We start from the raw sequence: 22023 nt of genomic DNA, 5'->3' as shown, positions 1-22023 counted from the left end.
GGCAGTTAGCAGAAGCAGTGTATATAAAGCATCTTAGCCACAGGGAATGCTGGGACTCTATTCAATTTGCAAACCAAAAAGACAAATCCAATGTCTTAGTACCAGATAAACATCTTCCAGTTGGATTATCAGGATTGTAAATTAGCATCCCTCACCCTGTGCTTTTCATCTAGTTTGAAAACAACATTATTCATTTGACCACAACAGGCAAGAATCTCATATCAATTTTTATTATTATAAATACTATGTTAGAACAGAAAGGATGGTGCCGTGCATCCGCTCCATTCTGCTGCTATTTTGCATCTTCTTTCTTGGCTCCTGCTTCTATTTTCAGGGGTTCTGGAGCTGCACGATAGGCAGGAAATGCCTCCCAAGGACTATTCAAATCAAATTTGCGAAATTCCTGAGATAGCTCCACAGGCTCTGCCACTACCCGTTTCACTTCGTCATCATACCGCACCTAGAACAGCGCAAAGAACACAGACCAGTAATTTTTATACAGTCCCCATAGCATCTCTGCTATTAGCTGTACACAGTAATGACCCAGACCTCCTCCGGTACAGGCAATCCTACTTCTCATGCCATGGACAGGCCACAGGCCTCTGCCACAGCTTCAGTTCTCCTCATTATGAAACAAGAGCCCTCCAGCTGCCACCAAGACCTCTGGACTCTCCAGGAAAACCCTCCTCTTTACTACCACATACCTCAGGTGTCCTGACTAACCAACCACCCTGAATTAGGAGTGCCCAGTCTACAGTCCATATGAAGTCCACAGGGAATAACAGATTTAGCTTGTCATATGACAAAGGAATTTCTCCTGAGTCACTGAAATAAAGTGGCCCATCCACCTGGCATAGCTGGAGACTGCTCTCATGAATCTTTATAATATGGCAGTTTGTTTGGTTTTAGTTGTGCTTCTTAGCGCAACACTCAGAACATGGGACAAAAAGACAACCAGGGTGAAATGCAGGTGAGTACCGGACAATTCTGACTGGCTTGATTTATCCTCACTGTGCCAGTCCAGATCTCCAAACCGCAGCTCAGGAGATGCTGCCCGGTCCTCACTCGCAGGATTTGCTGTTACTTCTATTTTTCTTAAAACCCTCTGTTGCCTGCGAAACCTCATTGTTTTCTCCTGAGACTCAACTCAGTCTTAGAACTGCACCAAATATGACTGCTTCTGCAAGGCGGTCATTTGAAACTAGACAGATACTAAACACACTCATTTTACTTGTGGTTTGACACACAGAGGTAAATATTTGATAAATGGCAAGAGTCAGTTCAACTGGAGTTTTATAATCTGAGTCTACAAAAACTCAACAAAGTGGAGTTCCAACTGCATTAAGATCAGTTCGGTTCTTTATTCCTCTGGGAATCTCCAGTTTTGCAGTGGAAAGTTTAATCTTCCAGAAGACATGCTAAAAGCAGAAGCACTTTCTCTGCCTGACAAATTTCTTCAGTATACAGCACATGAAATTTGCTCAATGCCTCTGGCTTCAGGCTGTCTTATTACAGATGATACTTTGTAATGACTTCAAATTTCCATGCAGGAGATCTCTGGAATACAGACGAGTGAAACACCCCTACTGCCTTTTTGACAAAGGATTATAAAGCAGTCATATCTCTGTATCGAAACTCAGATCACAGAATCATAGAATAGTTTGGGTTGGAAGGGACCTTTAAATATCATCTAGTCCAACCCCCCAGCAATGAGCAGGGACATCTACAACTAGATCAGGTTGCTCAGAGCCCTGCCCAACCTGACCTTGGATGTTTCCAGGGATGCGGCATCACTTCTCTGGGAAACCTGTTCCAGTGTGTCACCACCCTCATCATAAAAAATTCCTTCCTTATATCTAGTCTAAATCTACCCTCTTCTAGCTTAAAACCACTACCCCTTGTCCTGTCACAACTGGCCCTACTAAAAAGCCAGTCCCCATCTTTCTTATAAGCCCCCTTGAAGTACTGAAAGGCCGCAATAAGGTCTCTCTGGAGCCTTCCCTTCTCCAGGCTGAACAACCCCTATTCTCTCAGCCTTTCCTCATAGCAGAGGAGTTCCATCCCTCCGATCGTTTTTGTGGCCCTCCTCTAGACCTGCTCCAACAGGTCTATGTCTTTCCTGTGCTGAGGATTCCAGAGCTGGATGCAGTACTCCAGGTGGGGTTTCACCAGAGCAGAGGGGCAGAATCACCTCCCGTGACCTGCCGGCCACGCTTCTTTTGATGCAGCCCAGGATATGGTTGGCTTTCTGGGCTGTGAGCGCACATTGCTGGCTCACGTCCAGCTTTTCATCCACCAATACCCCCAAGTCCCTTTCGGCAGGGCTGCTCTCAATCCCTTCATCCCCCAGCCTGTATTGATACCTGGGGGTTGCCCTGACCCAGGTGCAGGACCTTGCACTTGGCCCTGTTGAACCTTATGAGGTTCACATGGGCCCAGTTCTCGAGCTTGTCCAGGTCCCCCGATGGCATCCCGTCCCTCAGGGCTGTCAACTGCACCACTCGGCTTGGTGTCACCTGCCAACTTGCTGAGGGTGCACTCGATGCCACTGTCTATGTCGCTGAAGATATTAAACAGTACTGGTCCCAGTATGGACCCTTGAGGGATACCACTTGTCACTGATCTCCATCTGAACATCGAGCCATTAAGAGATAAGAGTATTGGAGAGATTTGATAACTTTAAACATGAGCGTTATCTCCTACCTCCACATAACCAGAGAGTGGAAAGTCCTTCCGGAAAGGATGGCCCTCAAATCCATAGTCTGTGAGGATTCGCCTTAGATCAGGGTGGTTGGCAAAGAAAACACCGTACATGTCCCAAACCTAAATGAAAGGGAGCCAAGTAAGTTGGGATTAGAAAAACGAAAAAACAACCTTCAAGTATTATGTCCATAAAATTTCAGTTAAATGCCTGGCTTTTGGCAGTGCCAGTGAAACTGATGCAGGAACTCAGGCAAAAGCAAATCAAACACCCTTTTATCTCCTATTCTGAAAAGGCAGCCAGGCAACCACTTCTCTCTTTCTTCCTCAGAGCCCTGGGAATCAGTTTAATCAGGAAACCACAGCCCCTCTCCACAAAGACTCTGCTCGCAAGTACACTGGCACTCACCTCTCTTTCATACCAGTTTGCTGCCTTGTGCACGGACACTGCTGAGTCAACAGGTGTCAGCTCATCAGTATATGTCTTCACGCGGATCCGACTGTTGAACCGCAGAGACAGGAGATTGTACACAATCTGAAGCAGAATAAAAGAAGGCATTGGTCTTGTATGGCATTTATGGATCTCTTTGCAGTATAGTACTGGCTAAGCAAAGGCACGCAAAGACTATTTCAAATATTCTTTATCAGCAGAATCACATTCAGCGCTTCAGAGCAGGGCACTGAAAGACATTATTACAACTGAGGTTCCAATAGCTCACCACTTTGATCCTTAGAAGTGTAACAAAAAGGATGTGAAATTTAGAAAACATGACTGATGAAGAAGAGCTGACGTAAAGAGCGACTCTAAATCTTAGAAAAAGAGAATACTGAAGGGACGGAGACACTTGACAATAGTCTTTCAATAGTCTGTCACAAAGAAAATGATTATCAATTACTCTCAGCATCCAGTGGGAGAAAGCTAAGAAGAAATACACTCAGTTTTCATCAAAGAAGTTGGATACCAGGGAAAATTTCTAACTCTTCTGGTGATGAAGTACTAATAAAAAGGCTGCTTATGAGGATTACTAGAACCTCCGGGGGGCAAGGGGGCATACTTACTACAAGCAGACTGAAAAAAAACCCAAACCTTTGTAAGAAATTGTGGAGCCTTGTTTGATACTGCCTCTGTGAAGATGGCTGGTAAAGGTGAATTCATCAAGGTCCAGATTTCTGTTATTTCTATGAATCTACTACGCTGATTTTTAAAAGAAAAATCCTGAAGTAAAAAATCTTCAACTTCTTCAGTGACTGGAGGCCTTTAAGTTAAAGAAACTCTCTCTACAACTCTCAGGATTTTTGCCTAATCATGAGTTACATTACTAAAAGTCAAAGCTGTTACTAGCAAAGCAAGAAGCTATATTTGAAAACAACAGACATCTGATTAGCTAACACAGATAAGGCAAACCTGCCACCCCTCGCTTTCTGATCAGCTGTTGGTAAGTGATTTAATACCACAAGATAAACCAAAGGGGAAAAATAAATCAGTTACTTTTCATTATCCTTGTTACTTGCTGGGAACTAAAAATCTACCAATTCACTTCTCTTGTCCGAAAGACAGTCTGCCCAGATTAGAAAAGGGAAGATAAACATCTCTTCATCCAGAAGATTTTCTGCTGCTATCTTTTACAGATCTTCCTAGGATAAACTACAATGTCTTTGCAACAATACAGCGAACAAAGCTTTCTAATAGTAGGTGAGAAGACAATATGCTGAGTCTGTGGTTTCCCCAAAGATGTATCTTTTCTTTTTCTATTTGCAGCTGCAAAAATCTCACCGTATACAGTGAGATTTTCAAAAGCATCTGTGGGAGCCAAATCTCCAATATCCACTGAAAGTCAGTGGAAGTTCAGTGCCCCAGATCTTCTGAGAGGTTTCTGAAAATCTGCCTCATCTCTGTTTGGTCCCAACTTTCAGGGAATGCTTTTAAAAGAGCTAAATAGGTTTTTTGTTTTGTTTTTTAAAAAGAGGAAAATTGTTAAGAAGATTGATGGGATTTTAAAGAAAAACATGATCAGTTGTCTCAACAGCAGCTGACAGGCTGGAAGAAGGAAGAGCACCAATTCACATCAGGCCAGAAAGAAGTCTCTAGATGCTTTGGTAAAACCAAACTAAAACAAAAAAAAGAACACAAAAAAAAAAAAAAGAGAGAGACTTTCAGCAGAGCACAAAAGGAAAGCCAGACTAGGAACCCATGCAGTATCAGTTCTGCTGCTGCTTCCACGATCAACAGATTGAACAAAACCCAGTATTTCAGAGTGGATTTTCATTTCACTGTCAGAAAGCAAAAAATGTGATCACAGCTGCAACAGCACCCACAGCCATCAGCACTTGTGAAACCTTCCGAGTCCGGCACCTATGAGCAGTTCTTACCTCAAAGCGGTACTGCCGAGATGGGACATCAACAGCAGTCAAGTCAGCCAAGGATTTGAACTGGGCATTAGTGTGATCTCGAAGGAAGGTCAGAACTGGAATGATCCCATCTGGATGGATCAAAAGTTCCAGCTCATTGAAACAGGTCACCTGATGAAAACAGTGGAAAGGGCATGAGTACAAACACCAACAGGACTGAACATTACACTGAATCCAGCAGAACACCTAAACAAAGAGAACAGATTGTACAGCAGACACATAATGACATCAGATAAAGGGGCTTAGTAATAGCAGTAACTTCCATGTAATTCTGACAATCTTTCTTCCCCAGAACAACTTCTGGAAACATCTAACAAACAAGCAGTGTGTTCACTGGATCCCGTCCCCCTCACAAGAACAATTTCTTGAACAGCACCTACCTGTGCTTGCTGGATATACTTAGGCAGAATCTCAGCCACATACTCCCCAAAAGCACATAGCTGCTTCTGTTCTACTTCATTTTTTGGTCTGACAGTAGCTAAAGACAAAAATAAAGTTCCCAAGATTATGGCAGGGAATACAGAAAGCTACAGAAAGAAGAGTAGTAACTCCCATCCCTGACTTAAAAATCCCTTTAACCAGTCTAGCTACCTCTCAGTAGCTCTGGCAGAAGCCAGGCAGCTTCAGGTTCAGGTAACTTGCGAAGTTTAGGTATAGTAAATCCGAAGCTAAACATAACATATATGTATAGTAGAATAAATAGGATGCTGTAATAGAGACTGGACTATAGCAACATACATGTGTTGTGGTACACAGAACAACATGGAACTAGAGACTTTGATATGGAAGTTCGCGTCAGTGCTAGACAGAAATGTGTTTGTGCACTGTAAATACAGCAAGAGGAACAGTGCAACAAGCTGACAGAGAAACAATTTACAAGATGAAAAAGAGAGAGGCAGAGATGCCTGAACAATCTGAACTTAGATACCGCTCATGACATTCAGCCTGGGTCTAGAAAGGATCTTTTTTTCTAGACAAAATAATCCTGGTTTTGTTTGACGTGCCAACCTCTAAGCAACCCCCTTATAACCAAAACATCCTAGGACCTCATGTTGCGCTTTGTTGTTGTTGTTATGATTACAAATACCCCTCAAGATTCAGGGCAGCGAGGGGCTATGCAGCTGTTGCCCAGGCACAACTTTGCACGGAACAAGCGGGCAGGCCCGCGGGGAGGGACGCAGGCGGGAACGCAGGGCGAGCACGGCTGATACACAGCCCCCTTTCTGCGCAAAATTCACGTTTACGCGTGACAGGCGCCAACCGTTGCCTGAGGCGCTCACCGAAACGGTTACACGGCACAGGAGCTTCGCAGGGGCAGTCAGCGCCCCGGCGGGGCCGGGAGCTGGCAGGGACGCAGGCGCACGCCCCGGGCCCTGCCACCGCGCTCCCCCCAGCCGAACCAACGGCCCCAACCGCAACGCCACGCCGCGGCCCCCGCCCCGCTCACTTACGGCGAGTCTCCGCGGTGGAGCTCCCCGCCAGCCGGGCCTGCGCCGCCGCCGGGCCTGCGCCAGCTGCGGAGAGAAACGGAGACGTCTCACCGACCGCGGCCGCCCCCCGCCAACCGCCCGGCCCGGCCCGGCCCGCGGCCACGGGCTGGCCGAGCCCCGCCGCCTCCCCTCACCTCGCAGCGCGGCCCGCGCAAGCCCCCGCGCCGCCGCCGCCGCCGCCAACATCCCCGCCGGGACACGGGCGGGCAAGGGCACGGACCGGAAGCGGAAGGCGCCACCGTCGCCGCGCTTCCCCCGGGGGAGGCGGAAGCGCGCGCGCGGGGCTTCTCAGGGAGGCTTCCGGGTCGGTGGCCGGAAGCGGCGAGTGCCTGGCGGCGCCTGGCGTAGGGTGAGGGGCGCGGAGGAGCCGCTGGGGCACCCCGGGGCGGCGGCGGGAGGCTCCGGCGCGGCGGCATGAAGGGAGGCGCCGCAGGTGGGTGCCGTGCCGCGGCGGAGCGGGGGTCGGGGCCGGCGGAGCCCCGCTGCCCTGGGGCGGGCGGGGAGCCCGCGGCGGGGCGAGCCTGGACGGGGAGCGGCCCGGCCCGGCCGCGGAGGCAGCGAGCTCTGGGGCGGCGCGTCCGCCGTCGGGTGCGGACGTGAGGCGCCTGGCAGAGCCCCGGCCTGGAGCAGCGCTGAGGGGGCGAGGCAACTTCGCGGCGGTGTTCACAGCCTTAGCGCGGGCCTGGTGCGGGTCTTTACTTTTCCGAGAAGTAGCTTTCCTCTCCTTCCCCCCCGCCGCCGAAGCGTGGAGCCGCTGTCGGTTGTGTGTAGGGGTTCCCTGATCCCAGGCGCTGTCATGGCATCCGCGACCCTGTCAGGAGCAAGGAAGGAGGAGGCAGGTGCGCCAGGTGCTGGTTACGCCGTCGTCACCCGTAGCCCGGCACACGGCCGGTCATGGCTTTGGTGACGCAAAATGCGCGAGATTTTGCTTTATGGGACACTTTGCCGTTCCTGCTCCTCTCTCTCTTTATAGTGGAGACGCCATGGATGCAAAGGGGAACTTTGTGTTTACAAAGAAGGATGTGAGATTTACGGTAGTCTTTAGCTGCTGTTGGCATTTCTTTCGTGGCTTGGCACCAGTGCTCTGGAAATTGTGCTGGGCAGTGGGGGCAGCCGGTTCTGCTGTGCCAAGAGGGCAGAGCAGTTCATCTGTCCCTATCCTGGTGCTCTGCGTGGTCACTTCGGCACTCTGGGCTGCAGCTTCTGAGCACCTTGCCTGTAAGGACCAAGAGCTGCAACTGAAGTGGGAGCCCATTTGCAGGATAGGCTTGTACTTGCAAAAGCTGGAAAAATAGTACTGATGTGTGCTGTGCCAGTTGCAGTTGCTCAGTCTCTTACAGATTAATGTATTTTAAGACAGGCCAGAACTATTGTAAAATAACAATAAGGGTATAATTAAGACAGGCCACCACCAGGGATGGGACGGACTCATCCAGCCAATTAGGGATGTAGACACTACTTCTTGTGAACAGAACTTGTGCAAAGAACTTAGGAGCACTCCTGTGTCAAGCAGAGCTATAGTAAGAAAATGCATATTTGACAAAGCATGGAAGAGTAACTATGAATCTCTTGGAAAAAAATCCCGTCTTTGTGAAATATTGTACTGGAAATCATGTTCAGTATTAAATGAAGAAATATGTGATATCAGTCACCATGGCTAATAGTTGAGGTGTAAAAATAAGCTTAAAGTGAATGCAAGCAGGCATCTATTTGCTCCTAATGCTGTCAGGAGCCACGTTAAAGAAGAGCTCTTTTCCACAGCAGTCCTTCTCTGGTTCAGAAGCTTTTTCAACCCACAAACTGCTTGGACCTCTGCAAACAATCTCTGGTACCTCTCTGGTGTTATCTTTTAAACTGAGTTCTCCCTGCCACTTGGGAAACAGCAGCTAACAACATCTAGCAGGTTATTTGAATGCTGAAGATATTTGGCACATTAACAGAGTATGACGATCGGTTATCTCATTTGGTTAGCTTGAAGGACTGGTGGTTATATCTGGCAGACTTCTCGCGCAGCTTTGGTAAAAACAAGTTCACCTTGCTTGATATCATTGCACACATTCATCATGTTGGTTTTGGATGGTAATTAACTCCTCCTGATGATATGAACTGCTGTCTATACTCTTTGTTGGTATGATACTGTAATCCTTTTTCCATCTAGCCCAGCTATGGTGCTGCCGCGTTCTTTTGGCTTTGCGAGTTTCCTAGTGCAGTTGCTGGACTTTCCACTTGAGTAACTGTTGCTGCATTTCTTTGTGTCAGTGACATGAGTGGTGAAAAGACATGCACATCTCCCAGTTCTGCTGGGATGTGATGCTCACTGTACTGGAAGTTTGGTGTATATTATAATTTTAATTATGCCAACTTCTCATTTGTTGTTTGAGATTCCGAAGCTCAAGCAGAAGTTTCTGGCTGCGCTATTTATATTCAGTCTAAAATATGCTGGCCTCTTACCAATATGTTAGATTTTTCCATGTACCCTGAAGTATTGCATAATCTTGTTAGTGGAGAGAGAAAGCCATATGATTATTGTGATTTTACAGATTGCTGGAGGTCTGATCTGTGCAGCACCATGGACTCGTCAGAAGAGACTGGAGGCTCCTCTGCGGAAGAGAACTACTTTGTGAACTACACCTTCACCGACCGCTCCCACTCAGGCCGCGTGGCCCAGGGTATTATGAAATTATGCTTGGAGGATGAGCTCTTTGCTGATGTTACAATATCAGTGGAAGGCAAAGAATTCCAGCTGCACCGTTTGGTCCTCTCAGCTCAGAGTTGCTTTTTTCGTTCTATGTTCACTTCCAACCTAAAGGAGGCCCACAACCGGGTGATTGAGCTGCAGGACGTTAGCGAGAGTGTCTTTCAGCTCCTTGTGGACTATATTTACCATGGGACTGTAAAGCTGAGGGCAGAAGAGTTGCAGGAAACCTATGAAGTGGCAGACATGTACCAGCTGACTGCCCTTTTCGAAGAGTGCTCCCGTTTTTTGGCCCGTACGGTGCAGGTTAGGAACTGTCTGCAGGTCATGTGGTTGGCAGACCAACACAGTGACATGGAGCTCTACACAGCTGCCAAACACTGTGCGAAGTCACATTTGTCTCAACTGCAAGACACAGAGGAGTTCCTACACCTGCCTCTCCGCCTACTGACAGACATCCTAACAGGTAAGGAGTTCTTGAGACTAGCCAGGATGTGGATGTAGACTTTCAGAGGGTCTCTCAGGGACTGAAAAAAATAGACAGAAAGATCCTAGTTTCCATAATCACTGCCTATTCAGAGGCTTAGCTAAGCTAAGCAAAGCAAAACATTCTGGATAACTTAATCAGAAGATAAACTATTAATTGTTACTGGACATGAAGCATCTAAGCTATAGAAAAGGGACACGGAGGATGCTGGTAATTCCCAGCAGTTCCTGAGTCAACAGGTCAGAAGTATTACAGGTTTTTTAAACATAACTTAATAACTTCCAACAATTCGTCGTATTTTTGTTTGCAGTAAAAGTAAAACAAAGAAGCCTTACCAGAAATGAACATCTTATGAAAGTCACCTTTTTTTCTTCTTTAGTTCTTAATCATTTAACATAGTAATGCAACAACTCAACATTTGTAAGAAGGCTGAGTACAAACCTTATTTTTAGACTATGTTAGTGTTATTCACAATTGTATATAATTGTTAGGATTATTTAGGCTAGGCACTCAGCTGACTGAAATAGAGGCATTGTAACGTCTTAGTAATACAGTAATTACCCTTCTTGTAAAGGTAACAGCCTTTGCAATGGCCATGGATGGCCTTTGCAATTTAGCTGATGGATGCAGTGACTCAGGGTTGTGAGGGATGTGTCGACACATCAACAACTTAGTCCAACTGCCACCAATCCTTAAAGATTCTCTACTGGCCTAGTAAGTACAGCCAGTACTTGAAAACCTCTCCATGATGCTGCAGTCACAACTACATTTTTGTGCATTTATGTATCATTGCTAGAGGAAGCAAGAATGTAGAAGCAGCTCATACATTCAAGTGTACTGGACTTGGGACCAGAGAGATTGCCCCTTTCTTGCTTTAATTAAATAATTTTGTAATGGAGTAAATAACTATACTTTGTGTGTCATGTTTTATATGCTGTTACAACAATAAAACTACTGTGACTGGCTTCTTTGGAATACTGGCAAATCTGTCCATAAGACTTAAAATAGCCTTTAAAGTTGATGCTATGCATATGAGAATCTTTACAGATATTGAATTTTATTATCTCTGTTGCATCTAAAGAAATTCAGTCAAAAACCTATTGAGAGTATGTACTGATAGCTCAGAAAAAATGTGATAAAATTAATTTTGATAGCTATCTAGCTAAAGTCTTTAAACCAAGTTGTGACTACATTAAAAAAAATTAATTCCTAAAATCATGAAATAAAGCTATAGAGTTCAATCACCCTTAACTTCCTAGGGATTCCATGTAGTAACCATAGTTTTAGGACCATGGCCTTTAGTGTTTGTGGTCCTGAACTAATGTAATTGCTCGATCAAACTTTTTTTCCATGCTTCATCTATTTCTATATATAGAATCACATTACTCAATATTTATGCTGAAACTTAGCTCATAAAATGGATTATAATCTGAAATACACTCCTACTGCTGGCAGGGAAAATCTTCTTTTGCAATTCCTGCATCTTTGTTTAGTTAATGGAGAGTTAAATAGAGGAAGCTATTAGTGGCAAGGATTAAAATTAATTTCATGAAATAGTAATTTATTAAGCTTACCTTTTGTTGCACTCTAGGACCCATTTCAAAATCAAAGTCTTTCCACTTAACCACTACATGTGATGGATAGCTTATGGACATCCCTTTTACTAATAAACAGAGTTGAAATACTTGCTTTTGTTCCACACTTTTCCTCCTCCCTTCCAGTATAGAGAAAAGTGTTGGAATTTGGCTGATGCCTTCAGCAGCATTGAATTCAGGGTTTGTCATGAGAGCAGACTACAAAATCAGAGAGCCTTCATAGGGAAGCCTCTCAATGAGTACAGGCATAATTGCTGGATTTCAAACTGGAAGTAAATACCTAAAATCTTGTAGGTAATGTACTGACGATGATGATGATGCACTAGTTTGTGGCAGAATCAAAACTTCCAGTTATGTCTGGTAACAAATCGAAATCTGATGCAGGCTGTTGAGTGTTTCCTACTGTCACGCTGCTAAGGAAAGCTATAGTAGCTCATTGGGGATTTCCAAATGTTAAGAGGATAGCAGCAACACCAGATGTTCAGTCTTGAAGGTCAGGTGTCTGACAGTGCTCAGAGAAGGGAAATTTCTGCAGATGACTTCTGCTAGATAGGTTTCTAGGACCAGCCAGAAAGAAAGGTAGCTGCTGAGATTCTCAAGTAAGAGGATCTTTTTGCCTACGTGCTTAAATAAGGAAGTATTTTTCATCGTCACAAAGCATGTAAGTTCTCTTTCCTGCCCTCTTTCTCTCGGAAGTACATTCCTTTGTTGAAACTCATCCAAAGTGCTTAAGATCTGGCAGCTCTGTCTTCTGATGTTTACGCAAACTAATTTCATGTAGATGCCTGGCTGGCAGTGCTGATCATGCCTGCCAAAATCTATAAACCTCTGTATCTTTTTCTCCTCTCTAGAAAGTAGGGTTTGTGGTGGGAGTGGAGGGAGGGAGTTGCAGGAAAAGGATGTTCCTGAGTACGCACACCTTTGTCTAGATATCATAAATGCCTTTCTGTCCCTAAACCACAGATGGCGTTCCATGTTCTCAGAATCCAACGGCTGCCATAGAAACCTGGATCAACTTCAACAAGGAGGAGCGAGCGGGCTTTTCAGAGACACTGCGATCGAGTCTGAAGGTATAAAAAGACTTGCTGTTCTGGGGTTGGTGTAGCACTTGCTGGTTTCGCACTTCCCGAGGCAGGGTATTCTCCTCACAGGTGTGACTTGAAAGTCGCAAAACACAAATGCCATTGAAATTCATGGTGCTCGTGTGAGGAATACCTTCATTGTCATAAATAGCAACCCCACTGACAGCTTTTTTAATTTAACCTGAGGCTGCTTTCACTAGTGATTTGAGCAAAGCCACAAATAACTTTTTCACCAGATGCTCAGCTACCAAAGAGACCATTCAGAAATCTGAGTTTGGCATTCCCTTTATAAAAACTCTACTCCATCAGTGATGTAACCAGCCCTTACCTAAACCACAGACAGTTGGGTTCCAGTGAAGTCTGTTGCTATTGTGCTATGTCAGATATGACTGCTATCTTGAAAAGGCTTTGAGGCTCCAAATCCTGAATGTTGTAGGGTGGCAGGACATGGGAAGCAGGTCACGCACCTCAGGCCCACAGGTGGGTCCTAAAAAGCTGAATAATTCGGTCTTAGGCATCACTGATGTTTGTGTAAACAGGCCTAATTCTGCTGACACACTCCTCCTTTCTCTCAGGTGATTGGAGAAAATGTTCACATCTACCTGATTGGAAAGGAGTCATCACGTACACATTCACTCGCTGTCTCTCTGCATTGTGCTGATGATGACTCCATAAGCGTGAGTGGCCAGAACAGCCTCTGTCACCAGATCACTGCAGCCTGCAAGCATGGTAGTGACCTGTACGTCGTTGGTGGCTCCATTCCACGACGCATGTGGAAATGCAACAATGCAACGATAGACTGGGAATGGTGCGCCCCTTTGCCCCGTGACCGGCTCCAACACACCCTTGTCTCCGTGCCAAGCAAGGATGCAATATATTCACTGGGGGGTAAAACTTTACAGGACACGCTCTCTAATGCTGTCATATATTACAGAGTACGAGACAATGTCTGGACAGAGACCAGCCAGTTGGAAGTGGCAGTCTCTGGAGCTGCAGGTGTAAACCTTAATGGTGTCATTTACCTGCTGGGCGGGGAGGAAAATGACTTGGACTTCTTCACCAAGCCCTCTCGGCTAATTCAGTGCTATGACACCAACACAGAGAAATGCCACGTGAAGCCATATGTACTGCCTTTTGCAGGGCGCATGCATGCTGCTGTACACAAGGATGTGGTGTTCATTGTAGCCGAAGGGGATTCACTGCTATGTTATAACCCCCTACTGGATAGCTTCACTCGGCTATGCCTGCCAGATGCCTGGAGCTCAGTACCATCCCTCTGGAAAATTGCCAGCTGCAATGGCAGCATCTATGTCTTTCGCGACCGCTATAAAAAGGGTGATGCAAATACTTTTAAACTTAACCCAGCCACCTCTGTTGTAACAGTCACAAGTGGCATCAAAGTGCTGCTCACTAACCTACAGTTTGTCCTGGCCTAAGTGGGAAAAACAGGCCCAGTGATAGGAAGGGCAGCAACAGTGTTCTGCTGTGCCGCTCAGAGGCACCCACCACCCTCAGCACCAGTCCCAATTACTGCAAGCTCACAACATCGAGTAAAGACCCCATCCTCTATACCCGTGCAGAGGAAGTACAGGCTTTCTGGCTGCGGGCCTATTCTTTTACATAGTACTATTAAAGTTGAACTGCTGCATCTTAGATTTCAGATGGACTAAATGCTATTACTTTGATCCCTTGATGATAAGCTGCTTGCGTTGGAGGCCCAAACTGCAACGAATGGCATTTTTAGCCTGGAACCAATCAGCCAATAACAAATCCTATAGCATATGGACAACATCCTCCTTGGCCCAGACTGCTAGTTTTACTGTCTGGGAGACTGTGTGTTGCTGCCACGTCAGTCACAGAGTTAGATGTGCACTGTGTCCTCCAGGGATGTCCCCATTTAAACATTCCTGTGTCCCTATTGCAGAAGGAGGGACTGGCAGAAATATTTACAGCAGACAGATTCCAGAGCTGACCCCAAGACCTTCAGTAGGTTGCATTATTCAGCACTTCTCCTAGAGAAGCAGTAACAACCTGGGAACTTGCTTACTGCTCTGTCATCACCTAGCATAAAGAGGGAGATAATTTTTATGAGCACTGACTTCTTTTACTGTACAGGGAATCCCCACCTGTAATCATAACATACTGTTGGTGAAAGACAGAATTAAGACCACTTCCTCCTGCCCCTCTCTGTTGGCACTGTAACCCTTTGGGTAAGAATCTGAATAAAGTCTCTCCTGAGACAAAGTTTTCTTTTCCTTTGCTGCAAATATAATAGAACTTCCTGTGGACTGCAGTTCAGCTCAGCACTGATACTGTGTGTGGGAGAAAAGAACTGTGGGGCTACAAGAGAACTAAGAGATTAGCCATAAGGAAAGGAAGCTTTAATGAAACAGCCCAACCTCCCCTTTACTGTAATTTATGTAAAAACTTCTTTATTGATAGTCAAGAAGTACAACATTTAAGCCTTCATTAGATCATTAAAACGTAAGGTTTTTTTTAAAGCAGACGAGACGGAGATTTTGGTAGTTCTTACTGACTCTCTGCAGTTGTCCCAGCGATCACATTCCTGTGAAATGTCTCCAGGACCTGGACTTGCTTGTGGCGAACAAGGATGTGGGGACGGATCTTGGCAATAGCCTCTATTGCTTCCTGAGGGCTCCAGTGATGCAGCTGAAAAGGCAGAAACCCTGCAAGTGAAAATCCATTCCATCCCTTCACCAGTTAATGGAGCCTTCCTGGAGGCTACAGGCAACATTAGAGTTGTTAGACAACTTGCTGGTTTGCCCCTTCTGTTGACTTCCTATTCTTCTCAGAGGGGCCTGAATGTTAATGCAAGTTCATGGAAGAGGGATGGTTGCTGCCTGGGACCTCCATTTTCTGTCTCACTCATGCTTCCGTCACGTTGTGAATAGTTTCCTGTCCTAGTCCCACCAGACCAGAGCAAGAGTGGAGCTTGCTTTTTTTATTTTTTTTTACACTTTACTAGTACTCCCATCGTACTTCAGCGCTTGGTGAGAAAAGTTTCCCTTCAGCACTAAGGGAAAATTTTCCAGGGAGCACTTAATAACACCAACAGAAGAATCCATAGTTTAGTGCTGGCTTACCCAGTTGGGTCTGTAGAGGAACTCAGAAAACCAAAGTCACTTATCTTGACCCTGAATTGTATTTATTGAAAAGCTTAGAACGGCTGGCCATTTTAGTTAACCAAGGAGAAAATCTGAACAACAAAAATGGATGTTTATCTGCTCAGTGAACCTACCCTCATGAGTGACTTGTTATTCCCATCTCAATCATTTCCTCCATAGAAGGAATTAAGAATGGCAGAACTTACTATATTAATGGCCCAGAAAACCGAGCAGCTTCCTGAAGTCTGACTGATCTGCCAGAACCAGCAACAGATACTATCAGACCATGTGTTTCAAAGCTTTGTTGCAACAACAGTTTCTCTTTCCCATAAGACCAGAACATCTTTGCCAGCGCCTGTGCTAATAACTGAGCTGGCAGAGGCAGACTGTACAGATGAATGAAGACTACTTGGAATGGCAGCTATATTGCAGCTTCACCACTGTCCCGTGGCCAGGAAGCATTATCTATCTTGACAGTGTAAGTGCAGATGAACAAGGTGTGCAAAGATAAACCAGATTATCAAAGAAAGCTTAGAGTGCAGTTCAGCAAATGTTAAATTTCACTTGTTCATTTACCTTGCATTTGCCACGTTCTACAAAACAGCAGCGTAAGTTTGGGGCCTAGCTATCTACCTCTTTTCAAATGGGTCTCCAGTCCAAACTCTGTAAAATCATGGAATATTAACGCATCCATACATGCTCAGGTTTCTTGAGCAAAAGCAAATTGTAAAGGTTGGCTGTACTCGCCCTGACTGTATGAAAATAAACCCCATTTAGTACAGAAGCCTTCTCACTTGAATTAAATATGCTGCCACCATGGTGGCACTGCGGGAGCGTCCTGCCTTGCAGTGCACGTAGACGCTGTGACCGCACGCTCGGTGTTTCAGTATGAATTCAACACCCTTGTGGAGGTTTTCCAAGGTGGGGACTCCAGTTAGATCCACAGTGCTGAGACGCAGTTGCTCCACTCCCATTGTCTCCCATTCCTGAAATCGAGATAGCAGATTCGATCAGTTAACTTTTCGGGGTTTTTATCCAGAAAGAAAACCCAGAACCTGTTGAGACAGTTGGGAAATTCAGTGGGGTTGTAAGCAGACTTTGAATGTCAATCCTTTAGATCAGATGTATGAAACCTTTACTGCTGGCTATCAGAAAGGAGAAGGTAAAGGGAACTGGAAAGATGTGGTTCCGCTAAAGGAACGGAGGCGAGCTGGGATTCTTGCAGGTGCGTAGTGCTGTGCCTGGAATTAATGCTCCCCTTCCCTCTCGCCTCCTCCCCACCGCGGCAGCTGTAGCACTTGCATCCTCACGTTTTACTGCTTTGTCGGTAGTTTTAAAGGTCGGCTTCGGTAGGAAGAAGCCACGTCCCTGCTGTCAGAGGACTTGGCGGTCGCTGCCACGATGACGGCAGGAGGCGGCTAAAGCCTCACCTGCGCCGGGACAAGCCACAAGAGACCCTTCCTGGGGGGCACCGGCGAGCTCCCCGGGCCGCCGGCCTCACCTGGGCGGAGCAGCAGAGGAAGCGGGTCTCGTACTCCTCGTTGAGGGTGACCACGGCGCGCACGTTCTCCTCCGCCACCAGCTGCGGGCACAGGCACCGTCAGGCACCGCCGGCCCGGCCCGGCCCGGCCCAGCCCGCCCCGCCCCGCCTTACCCTGCGGCTGCGTCCCCGCAGCGGCAGCGCCCCCAGCAGCACGGCGCCGTCGATGCGGTGGAACCAGGGCCGGCGGGACCCAGGCAGCCGCGCCCGTGCCGCCGTGTAGAGCAGCGTCGGGTAGAAGAGCAGCCGCGCCGCCCCGGCGCCCAGCGCCGCCGCCACCCCCATCGCGGGCAGCGCCGGGCCGGGCCGCGCCGCGCCGGCCGAGGGGCGGGGGAGCGCCGCGGACGAGCGCACTGAGCGTGAGGAGACGGGGGAGCCTGCGGCGGGCTCGGGGCGGGAGCGGGGGGCGCCGGGCGGGCCCGCCGCCTCCGGGGCGGCCGGAGCGGGGCGGTGCCAGGCGGGGCGCGGAGGGGCCGGGCTGCCGGCCGGGGCGGGCGGGCGGCGGGCAGGCGCGCGGCCCCGGCCCCTCCACCTCGGGGCCGCCGTGGTCTGCCCCGGAAGCGCCGCCATCTTGCGGAGCCGGCCTGAGGCGGCGCAAGGAGCCGAGCGGGGCGCGGGTGGATCCCCGGGGGCAGGTGAGGGCGGCGGCCGCCAGGAGGAGCTCGGGCCGGGCCGGGCAGGGACGGCGCCGAGCCGAGCCGAGTCCGCGGAGAGCGCGATCTGCCTCGCGCAGGTAACGGCTTTCCTCTTCCGTCTCACCCCCGTTCCCTGGGCTCCCGCCGTGAGGCCGCTCGTGCCGGGCCGCGGCGGCAGCCTTGCGGCGGGCGCCTCGCTCCTGCCCGCCCGCCTCTGCCCCCCCCCGCCCCGCGGCGCGGAGGGGCTGGGGCCTGCGGGGCAGCCGCCGCCCCGTGCGCGCCCCCCCGGGGGCGGTGGCCACCCCGCCGGGACCCCCCTCCGGGGCCCGGAACCGGAGGCCGCCGGTTGTCGTATCTGATCTGAGCCCTGACAGCGCCTCGGGCGCCGCCGGGCCTCGGGGCGGCGGCGGGGGGCGCTGCAGGTGCGAGCGCAGCCCGAGGTGGCGTCGCCGTTGCGGCGGGGGGGGGGCGGGCGGTGCGTGGGTCCCGGGGCGGCCCTTGGGGCGGGGGAGCGGCTGCCCCGGGCTACGGCCGCCGTCCGCCTGCCGGGCTGGAGGCTGAAGCGCCGCGGAGCGGCCCGGGGGCCCATCCCTGGAACCTGGGGTGCGGTTACATGTCGTCGGGGGCACGGTCTGTCTTTTGGACTGGTGAAACGTATGCTGGTATGCGGGGGGGTAGAGGCAAGCCGGGTACAGGAGAAGTACAAGCAGGGTGCGAGAATTTGCAGTCTCAAGTGTGTGAAGGCGTGACAGACACTACTGGAACAAAGTAGGAAGAGAAATACAAAAGCCAGGAGAGACTGAACATAAAATGAATGATAAATACATGAAGAAGCAATAAAGATTGATAACAGCATGAGACTTTTATAGGACTATTTAGTTGAGAAGTTGAGAGCCGGCACTATAATAAAGCGTGGAACCTTCACTCCTTTAAATTCCTGAGGAATCACAGCCCAGGCGTTTTCACCTTTATGGCACAGGCATTCTCTTCTGCCAGAAGTTGTCAGGGAGCGTTTTTCAGATGTTGCAGTTTTCTTGTACTGTACTGCTTGACTGTGGTCATTGGGTGTGTTTTACAGGGAGCTCACTTGATTTGGAAAAATATTTGGTGGGGATTTACATCTTGAAATATGCTTTGCTTCTGGTCTACAAGAGCTTAGACTTTCTGAGTATCTTGAATTTTTGTTGTTGTTGTTGTTTTGTGTCTGTCTGTCTTTCCAGTTTTACTCTTTGAACTAGTGTTCACAATAATTGCTAAATTATCTCCTGGTGCCTTTAGCTGTCTTCTCTGTTGCTTTTCTATAGATCAGTTCATCAGATTTTACTGTGCTGACTTGGCATTGCATATCCATAATAGACCCATCACATTTTTTTTCTTCCCCTCAGCTATGTTGTTCGGAGCTCTGCATAATGTGAGATACTGTACTTCCTAGAGTTGTGTATTGACCCAAGTCTTTAAGAGGCAGCTTTGTTGGAAGTACTACTGCTGTGGTAGATGTTTAAAAATACTACTTACGTCTTTATGCTGTGATAGGAAATATTAAGGTGGGTGTAGCTTGCATCCTGCAACTTAATATGTTCATCAGCATTCCTGCTGATGAAGAGTTCCCTTGGCAGTAACACAATTCTTATATCTGATCAGGGACATGGGTGCAGATGTATATACCAGTAAAATCCCTACACAGGGATTTTAAAATACAATGATGTAAAGGATTATTTTTTTAAAAGATGCTTACTGTCCTCCTCCAGCCTGTGCTCACTTTCAAAATTATTGCTAAAATTTATTCTGGGAAGGTATATGCTGTTTTATGGGGTGGGCTCACCCTTTCTCAATGATCACTCTTGGATGGCTGTGTTTTTCCTTTCCCGTCAAAGTTTGATGTTACATTAGAGAAAAATCAGTCCCAGATACTGCCTCCTTAGTTATGTGCTTGGCCTTATGTATCTGCTTCTTTTTTGTATATGAAACACAATTTCCTAAGCCTACATCTATTATTGTGTTAACACGCGAAAGAAAGCAGGAGCACAGCATCTGTAGAAAAGCAGATGATTGAAAAGTGACTGTTATAAAGTCATGAACACTAAAACATGAAAATTTATGTGTTAAGTAGTTTTGTTTTGAAAGTATGTGGCTTACAATAATGAGAAGAACTTACCCAACTTTCACAATGGGAGATATGGTGAAGAACTCCACAGTAGTACTGTGTGCTTACTACTGTATCCACCTTTTTGCTAGTCCTTCAAAACTAGATGCACTTGTAAGATTATCATTACATGGCAGGGGGAAGGTGTCTTTAAGTTTTATTTCTTCTGCTACGAGTAAGGATTCTGAAGACACACTGCCTGGCACTACTCCTCTAAAGGGAAAAGCAGGGAAGGTGACTATATCATAGATATGCAATAACTGTATATCTCATCAATAATAAATCCATAATTTGTAAGGTCCCTTGCAGGTAACCTTTACATCAATTGAAGAATCATCAGATGAAACACAAATTATGGCACCTGACATAAAACATGTATTTATAATGTTGTGTCACTTTTCTTTTGAGATTACTGCAAACAATATTATGCTGAACTAGTTGAATTTCATACATGTTTATGTGGTTCTTTAAATATTTAGACTCTCATTGAGTTAAGTAAAATACTACCTATAATGCAGTCTCTTAACTGAACTTCCTAAGAAATTTTGTTATGAGCAGGTTGTTTGCCTTCTGGGTCTTCTGCTACAAATCTCTTCAGAGAGCCTGCTCTAATTTTTCCTTTAGTGCTTTTTTTTAGGCTAGGAGGGAGGTGATACAAATTCTCCTTGTTTTTGAGATTTCCTGGTTATTAATATCTCACTCTGGTATCTAAGAAGAACCCACTGTTCTGGCTATTGAAATACAGACTGTTGTTCAGCAATATGTCCATAAGGAAGTCCAGTTTTCCAAGTCATAATGTGAGTTTTGCTACTGAAACAGCAGCAATAGTCCAACGCACTCAGATTTATATTTCTGCTTTCTTATTTATCAGTCTTGCCATGAATGTCTTAAATGTTTTATTTCAATCTAGGCATGTTCAGTATTGATTTTTGTCCTTTACTTTACCATTCCCCAAGACTATGTGCAGAGTTATTCACTGCCTTGGTAACTGCCTTCAGGCAAGAAGGTATTATTTTTATCCATCGATCAGTTATTTGGCAGGGGAAAAAACAGTATAAATCAAAGCAGAATAAAATACTTCAGGGTTTATTAGAATGAGAGTTGTAAATTGAGAAAAGTTATCTAGGCCCTCTAATGGGTATTTCTCTTGAAGTATCACAACACAGTATCTTGAGTTGTGATCCTGTTACAAGATTTCTTGAGGCAAGAAAGATTAACTTCATTGGAAAAAAAGTAACCAGTAGTTTTATTGCCCTTCCTCCTGTCAGTAGAGATGCTTGTGTTATATGAAAAAATGCAAGATACCACCTTTCCTGCTGTTGCTGTCTACACCTATTTTAGATTGTCCTGCCAAGACACTTTGTGTTGGGGACGTAACAGTGAAAAGAGAGAGCTTTAGCATTCACATTTTCAAGAGGAGATTTCCCAGACGTCAACTGAACATCATCTTGTTTGCACCTGATATGAGATTCAAGCACGTAAAGCTAAAATATACGTCAGGTCAAAGCAGGAAATTTGGATAGAGATAGGGAGAAAACATAAACCGCTTTAAAGCTCCTGTGCAAATTAGTCTGCAGACACTTTGCTGTAGGGATGAATAGCTCACAAGTCTGAACTGTGATAGACGGAGCAGGCTTATTTGTTTGACAGGAATATAGTAGGGCACAGTCATCATCCCAGGTAAAGGAAGTCTTCTTTCTGACCTCTTGAGTAGCATAAAACTTCCAGCCATCTTAGCCCTGTGCATTTGAAAAGAAAAGGCATTGTTGCTAACTGAAGTCAGGATGAACAGTGAGCAACGAGATAGCTGAACAGAGATCTTCAGTAGTTTTCAACTCTTAGCGAAGAATTTCAGTTTAGGTGATACAGTTTGTGGCACAGGTGTATCTGTGTGAAAGCTTTATGCCAGAAGCGGAATCATCATCCATAAGCTGTCTTCTCTGTCCCATATACACATATTGCCCTTCTGTCTTCAGTATCCTCAGTATAGCATGATCTGGTTTTTTTGTTTTGTTTTTAGAAAAGATATGCTGTTTTACTGGCTGCTCTGTTAGAGGCAGAGTACTAGTGGCAAACTGACAAACTGCAAGTTTTGGTAATGACTCTGTACTGATTTGGAGTA

At 46.8% G+C, this 22023-nt stretch overlaps 4 protein-coding genes across 10 annotated transcripts in view; 2 read left to right on the top strand and 2 right to left on the bottom strand.

Annotated features, from left to right (window-relative positions):
* Positions 1–208: 208 nt before the first annotated feature.
* On the bottom strand, positions 209–6849 carry NDUFS3 (NADH:ubiquinone oxidoreductase core subunit S3). Its single transcript, XM_082318707.1, has 7 exons — positions 6734–6849; positions 6561–6623; positions 5490–5587; positions 5071–5220; positions 3110–3235; positions 2704–2823; positions 209–460 (listed from the first exon to the last, which is right to left on the bottom strand). Exons 1-7 carry the CDS (start codon positions 6783–6785, stop codon positions 293–295), a joined length of 777 nt encoding a protein of 258 aa, XP_082174833.1. The 5' UTR covers positions 6786–6849; the 3' UTR covers positions 209–292.
* On the top strand, positions 6848–14118 carry KBTBD4 (kelch repeat and BTB domain containing 4). Of its 2 annotated transcripts, none has more exons than XM_082318680.1 (4): positions 6848–6948; positions 9140–9760; positions 12340–12446; positions 13034–14118. In XM_082318680.1, the coding sequence occupies exons 2-4, from the start codon at positions 9169–9171 to the stop codon at positions 13892–13894; spliced, it is 1560 nt and encodes a 519-aa protein (XP_082174806.1). In that variant the 5' UTR covers positions 6848–6948; positions 9140–9168; the 3' UTR covers positions 13895–14118. The 2 variants fall into 2 exon arrangements, with proteins under 2 accessions (XP_082174806.1, XP_082174805.1); XM_082318679.1 differs by having other exon boundaries at positions 6906–7032.
* Positions 14119–14265: 147 nt separating this feature from the next.
* On the bottom strand, positions 14266–17461 carry PTPMT1 (protein tyrosine phosphatase mitochondrial 1). Its single transcript, XM_082318708.1, has 4 exons — positions 17238–17461; positions 17085–17165; positions 16378–16569; positions 14266–15128 (listed from the first exon to the last, which is right to left on the bottom strand). Exons 1-4 carry the CDS (start codon positions 17406–17408, stop codon positions 14988–14990), a joined length of 585 nt encoding a protein of 194 aa, XP_082174834.1. The 5' UTR covers positions 17409–17461; the 3' UTR covers positions 14266–14987.
* CELF1 (CUGBP Elav-like family member 1) overlaps positions 16043–22023 on the top strand; it is a gene marked incomplete at its 5' end in the record, with an annotated part of 71693 nt that continues 65712 nt past the window's right edge. The window contains one exon of one of the 6 annotated variants that reach the window (XM_082318693.1): positions 16043–16061. Of the gene's footprint in view, positions 16062–17411; positions 17483–17693; positions 17857–22023 lie in introns of those variants that run through there. The other 5 variants (XM_082318691.1, XM_082318696.1, XM_082318697.1 and 2 more) reach the window with 5 other exon arrangements.

Source organism: Platalea leucorodia, assembly GCF_965183815.1.
Source record: "Platalea leucorodia genome assembly, chromosome: 7".
Lineage (NCBI taxonomy): Eukaryota > Metazoa > Chordata > Aves > Pelecaniformes > Threskiornithidae > Platalea > Platalea leucorodia.
This window is presented reverse-complemented; position numbering and strand designations above follow the sequence as displayed.

Coding starts and splice junctions, on each gene's coding strand:
- NDUFS3 (XM_082318707.1), bottom strand. CDS start 6,785: ATGTTGGCGGCGGCGGCGGCGGCGCGGGGGCTTGCGCGGGCCGCGCTG. Junction 5,221..5,489: donor AGTATATCCAGCAAGCACAG/GTAGGTGCTGTT, acceptor TGTTTTCATCAG/GTGACCTGTTTCAATGAGCT. Junction 2,824..3,109: donor CAAACTGGTATGAAAGAGAG/GTGAGTGCCAGT, acceptor CCTTTCATTTAG/GTTTGGGACATGTACGGTGT.
- KBTBD4 (XM_082318679.1), top strand. Junction 9,761..12,339: donor ACTGACAGACATCCTAACAG/GTAAGGAGTTCT, acceptor CCTAAACCACAG/ATGGCGTTCCATGTTCTCAG. Junction 12,447..13,033: donor CACTGCGATCGAGTCTGAAG/GTATAAAAAGAC, acceptor CCTTTCTCTCAG/GTGATTGGAGAAAATGTTCA.
- PTPMT1 (XM_082318708.1), bottom strand. CDS start 17,408: ATGGGGGTGGCGGCGGCGCTGGGCGCCGGGGCGGCGCGGCTGCTCTTC. Junction 17,166..17,237: donor TGCGGGGACGCAGCCGCAGG/GTAAGGCGGGGC, acceptor CTGTGCCCGCAG/CTGGTGGCGGAGGAGAACGT. Junction 16,570..17,084: donor TCCTCTGCTGCTCCGCCCAG/GTGAGGCCGGCG, acceptor TCTCGATTTCAG/GAATGGGAGACAATGGGAGT.